This window comes from Solanum pennellii, chromosome 3, assembly GCF_001406875.1.
Source record: "Solanum pennellii chromosome 3, SPENNV200".
Classification (NCBI taxonomy): domain Eukaryota; kingdom Viridiplantae; phylum Streptophyta; class Magnoliopsida; order Solanales; family Solanaceae; genus Solanum; species Solanum pennellii.
In genome coordinates, this window is record NC_028639.1 from 72,726,837 (window position 1) to 72,732,558 (window position 5,722).

At 30.0% G+C, this 5,722-nt stretch overlaps 1 protein-coding gene across 1 annotated transcript; it reads left to right on the forward strand.

The window, feature by feature from the left end:
* Positions 1-2,696: 2,696 nt before the first annotated feature.
* On the forward strand, positions 2,697-3,326 carry LOC107013697. Its single transcript, XM_015213569.2, has one exon. The coding sequence runs from the start codon at positions 2,812-2,814 to the stop codon at positions 3,073-3,075; it is 264 nt and encodes an 87-aa protein (XP_015069055.1). The 5' UTR covers positions 2,697-2,811; the 3' UTR covers positions 3,076-3,326.
* The last annotated feature ends 2,396 nt before the right edge of the window (positions 3,327-5,722 follow it).

Below are 5,722 nucleotides of genomic sequence, written 5' to 3' on the forward strand. Positions count from 1 at the left end.
AGAAAAATTATAGTATTATAATTAACGTGATTATTGACACGAGGGTAAGCACGTGGATTGACTGTTTGACTAATAAACCTTACGTAATGTAACAAAAACTTCTACCAATAATGTTAGGAAACTTTATATGAATTTTCTGTCAGAAAAAAAAAGAGTAAACAAAGCAAGATTTTACTTAATTATAAAAGACTTAGTGGTCTTTTAATTTTAAAACATATCAAACGATATTGAGTTTGTGCACATAAATAAGTGCATTTATTGTAGCCGGAATGTTATACTTTATTCATGTGCATAATAATATATTGAAAATACATTATTTTCTACGTACTCTTAATATATGTATCCATGTGTATATGATGTCTTTGTCCAACTATATCCCTGTGAATATTAAGTGTATTCGTCGTATCTGATACTATAAATTTTCAAATTATTAGTATGTTTTTACTGCTATTTCGAATAAATTAGGATTTTAATTACATAATTTATCTAAATTTCATAGTGTTAATAGTTAATTACATTATTTTTCAACTCTTTTTTAAATAACTAAAATATCTTAAAATATATGAATTTCGATTATATCAGAAGATTTCTGGATATGCAGGTGAAGGATGTATCCGAGAGTGGAGAAATGTATCAGCGAGAGGAAAGTGATATATCAAAAAGTGGATTTTTGGTTTTTTATAAAATGGTAGGAACTTTAAAGATTATAGTAAAAGAAAATATATATTTAGGTAATATTTCCTTAATTTATGGAATTTTAAGACTCTTCAGTAATTTTAAGACTGGGGCTTCATTTCCTTATTACAGTTATGGAGTGAAGCCAAAGGCCTTGGCCTTGTGAAGTCTTTTAGGCCCATGATCATGAGCTTATACTATTGTGGAGATCTAAAATTGATTGCAATCAATTATTACTTTGTGATTTATATCTAGATTATTTATATAACGATAAGGTTATATGTGAGTTATTGATATAACAAAGTTGTATATTAGGTTTAAATCGCACAATTGAGGTATATATGCCCTTGTCGTTAAACGACGCAGCTAACCAGTTAAGTGTGCGAACAAAATTTTTTATTGTAAAATTAATTTTTTTAAAAAAAGGAGCTATTAGCATAGAAAATACTTTAGGAATACAAGTAAGGGTCCTAATGAAATCATGCAATTTTTGGTAAAACTATTTTATTCATGGGGTCGTTTGGTTGGTGGGATGAGACAGAGGCGGAGCCAGAATTATCAATAAGGGGGTTAAATCTGTATAAATAGATAGTCGAAGGGGGTTCGACATCTACTCTATATACATATAAACTTATTTTAAACATGTATAAATAATATAATTTATCCGGCGATGGGGGTTCGGATGAACCTCCTTGTGTAGCTCCACCCTGAGATAGTCAAGGTTATTCTATGAGTTGGAGACTAAAATGATAAGTTAAAACAATCTCATGAAATTTCTCGAAATTATTATCCTTATCCCACCATTCAAACAGTTTTAAATTTTGGCATAACACAATATTTTTGTCGTAATATAGAGAACAAAAGTCAAATTTCCAAATCAGTAACTTCATTTGGTATAGAATCATAATTTCCACAAAAAAAAAATGTCTTCTCAATTTCTTATCACTTTACCTTGATTATAACATGGATCGTTTTAAGTCGTCGATTATTTATTCAAAAAAAAATATTTAACGTATGTAGCAGTAAGTGTTGATTAAAGAGACGTAGTGGTGTGGGTGCTTTTAAGTTCTTTAATGGAATAATAATTATAATAATAATAACGTGGATGTACCATGTTTTCTATTAGAATAAAATATATTGACTCATCGAGTCTTTGTCTTTTTTTTATCCCGGGAATATCGGTCATTTGTTAATAGTGAAGTAAAATAGAAAAATATAAAGTGCGACCACCGAAAAATAATAGAACTACCACGACTTAAAAGGAGCGTAAAGATCAATCAAGCAGAAATAAAAGCAATTGACCATATATTTTGGCAATTTTTAATTATAAATTATTTAATACAAAATACAGTATTTTAAATACTCAACCTGTGGATTGGCAAAAGGGCAAAATTTAGTTTTCTTTTTAAATTCGCTCTCCCTTTTGATTAAAAAAAAAAATTGATGTGCCTTTTTAAAATTGTTGACAAATTTTTTGCCCTTTCAACCTCGAACTCCACATATTTTAGACGTTAGAAAATGTGCGAGACTTTTTCAATTAAATTGAACGATATTATTTTTGATTAAACAAAAAATAAATATAAATAATAAGAATTTAGTGATTGTAATTGCAGTCTGATTAACTGCTTCCTCAAACACCCGATCACCTAATAGGTATTATATAATAGGATATGAAATTAGATATGTTCGAATTGAACCACATTTCAATTTGTTGTATTACCGAAATCGTTTTTAGAATGGGTAAACTGTTAAATATAATAACTTTTTTCTAGGCTCTCATGTATATTTCCTAACTCATTGATGTTGTTAAAAGCATACTATTTTGATCCAATCTCAAAACATAAGGGATTAATTTTGTCACTCTCCAAGTTTTATGTACCAAACTGGAGCTGTTGTGTGACGCACAGAAGCAAGCGCGTGGGTGAATTTTACAAGTTGCGCATTGTTGAAGCATCAAAAAAATCAAAAATGATAATGCCATTTCCCATGAGATCACATTTCTGACATCAGCAGATTTGTGAAATCGGTGGAACGCATTAATAATTATCAACAACCATACATGGAGAATAGACTTCTTATAGACTATTCTAGAGAGCAGAGAACAAAATTAAAATCGACAACGGTGAGGCGACACTGATGGACCGGCACAAGAAGCGGAAGAGAACTGACAACGGCGGTAATCGAAGCAGACATGAGAGAGAAAGTTCTGTGAAGGAGAACACCGTAGTGTCGAAACCGCCGCCGCCATCGGAGGCGGAAGTTAACGAGTTCTTCGCGATCTTACGGAGGATGAACGTGGCAGTGAAATATCTTCAGAAAAATGCTCAGATCGGTGAAGTAGAGGATAGCCATAAGAGAGTTGATTTGGATCTGAATACACTACCGGAAAGCGGAGATTAACGCCGACGAAGCTCCGAATTTTAGACGGTGACGGTCCGTCTGTACTCTGTACAGGTTAAGTGCTTGCTTTTCATCACTGACAACGAATTTGCAATCGCTTTTTCTGGGAATTATAGCTGCTACTATTTTGTTAGGTTTTGAACTTTGTAACAAAAATCTCCAACGTATTTAAATTTGCATCAATAAATTTTCCTTAGTGTTTTCACTTATATAATAATAATAATAAATAAAAATATTATTACCGTCAAACGAACAGATTGGGATATTATGCGCTAAAATTTTCTTTTTTAATCCATTCTTGTCTCTCTACTTGGTTATTTAGCAATTTACTGTCAAGTAATGTTTAGCAATTTCATTTGTATATTTTATAAATTAAAATTGTTTTTTTCAACTATGCGCTTTTATATTAAGAAAATTGATATACAAAATGATAGAATCAGATTCATAAACCAAAAAAATATATATATTCCCTGTGCAAGAATAAATTGTTATAAAATTGGGGCACAAGGTATCACTCATTGCTCCCGTTTACATTTTTTTAAAAATTTTGTTTCTTGAATAAATTAGGCTAAACTTTTCGACTTTTAGCACATGTTGTTTTAGTTAGCTTGGGAATAAGAGTAAGGAAAAGTGATATGCAAAAAAAGAAATGAAATTAATTATCCTTGTCCATTTATTTAGACTTAGCGAAAGGGACAATTCAATGCAGGAAAAAAAGATTATATATATTCTAATAAAATAGGAAATAAATATAGCTCATTAAATTAATTGAGATGCATCCAAGGAAGTTTAAATATTATATTTATTTCAAATTGTTTGTCTTAATTATTTTTATAGTTCGTTTTAAAAAGAAAGTATTCCCTGACAATTTAATAATCTCAAATTTTCACCTAATACGCTTTAAATCATATAATTAAAGAGTATTTTAGTATAAAAGAACGTGATGTATATTCACATCAAGAGCAAATAAATTTGTTGGTGTAATATTTGTTTAGAGTTTTACACTTTCACTAGTTAAGCTCAAATTGGGCTAAAAGGATGGGCCCTCCAAGGCCCAAGCCCATGAGCGTCCAATCGAGTTTGTGGGCCTCATTGCATGAAGTGTATGTCCAGTTAATTTGTGAAATCCAGTTCCTGTCCATTAGCCCAGTAACCGATGTATCGTAGATTTTGGGGCTCATTCACACAAATATCCTGTTTAATGTTTCCCATTCAAATTTGTGGTGTTTACCAGCCAATTCGATTCGATTTTGTGCACGTTTAGCTTTCGATAGAAAAAGACGGAAGTAAAAGCCGGTCATAGTCGATATTTCAAAAATATATCTTGTAATAACAAAACTATCTGTGGAGTCTCTATAGACTACTGTGGACAACAACTAACTAAAGCCTTAAGGTGTTGAAATATCTAAAGAAAGAAATATGAAACTTATTTGTCGATACTTTTTATTTTAGTTTGTCTCAAGAGAATGATTCTCCTTTTTTTGGGACTATTTCTTTAAAAAATTAACCTTTTGTATGGTACCCACAGTAAAGATCATTTTACAATAGAACTTTCAAATATAGTTACTCAAATATAGCTTAATTATTCTCCGTAGCTATACTTTGATAATTACGATTCGTAGCTATATGTTATAGGGAGGAGAGAGGCGAGCGAGACTGGTAGAGAGAGCAGAGATGCAAGAGAGAGAGGGCAAAGAGTGGAAGAGATGTGAATTGTATATGTATATCGGTTAGATAATTGTATTTTACACGTGCATTTGTATATATGGCAAGCGAGATTGGAAGAGGAAAGAGAGAGGTGAGCAAGAATAGAAGAGGTATGAGAGAGGTAAGAGAGAGAGGGCGGAGAGTCAGAGAGAGGTGAATTGTATATGTATATTGGTTAGATAATTGTATTTATACATATGTACTTATTTATTCTAGTGAGTTATACATATATAAACGTGACTAATTATACAACCTCGAAGTTAGCCCACATATTTAATGTATAATGTTAGTCGCGAGTGGTAATTATAACAAACTATAGCTATGATTAATAAATTAGTAGTATAAGTTTGATTAACAACATAATTTTTCCATTAAAAAAATATAAATATCTTTCGCTTAAGACCAAAGATTCAAAAAAAAATTCATTACTTTTTAAAAATTTTAATATCAAAATTAAATTAAATATGTAAATTCATAAAGAAGAAATAACAAATCTGAGATATTGAAAATGGGAAAGGAGCATAAAAACCTAGTGAAGTGGGTCCAAAAGAGTGAACCAAATATAATAAAACAAAAGGGATAAAATTTAGGAAAAATCAGGAGAAATGACAAACATCTAAGTATATTATGAAATATATAGCTATATTTTGATTATTTTTTTAACATGTGTATAATTTTGTGAAATTTTGTTATTCGAGTTAATAATTGTATAAATCTAGAATTTATATAATTGAATCCTTGATTGATAAATTAAGAATTTGTAAAATTCGATTCTTGAATGTATAAATCTAAAATTCGTATATGATTACTCCATTTATTTGCATATAATTTATGAAAAAATCATGATAATTACCCCATTTGTATATCGACAAACGAAATATACAAAAGAATTTTCAAAAAAATTTTAAATATATAAACACATAATTTTTATACACATACC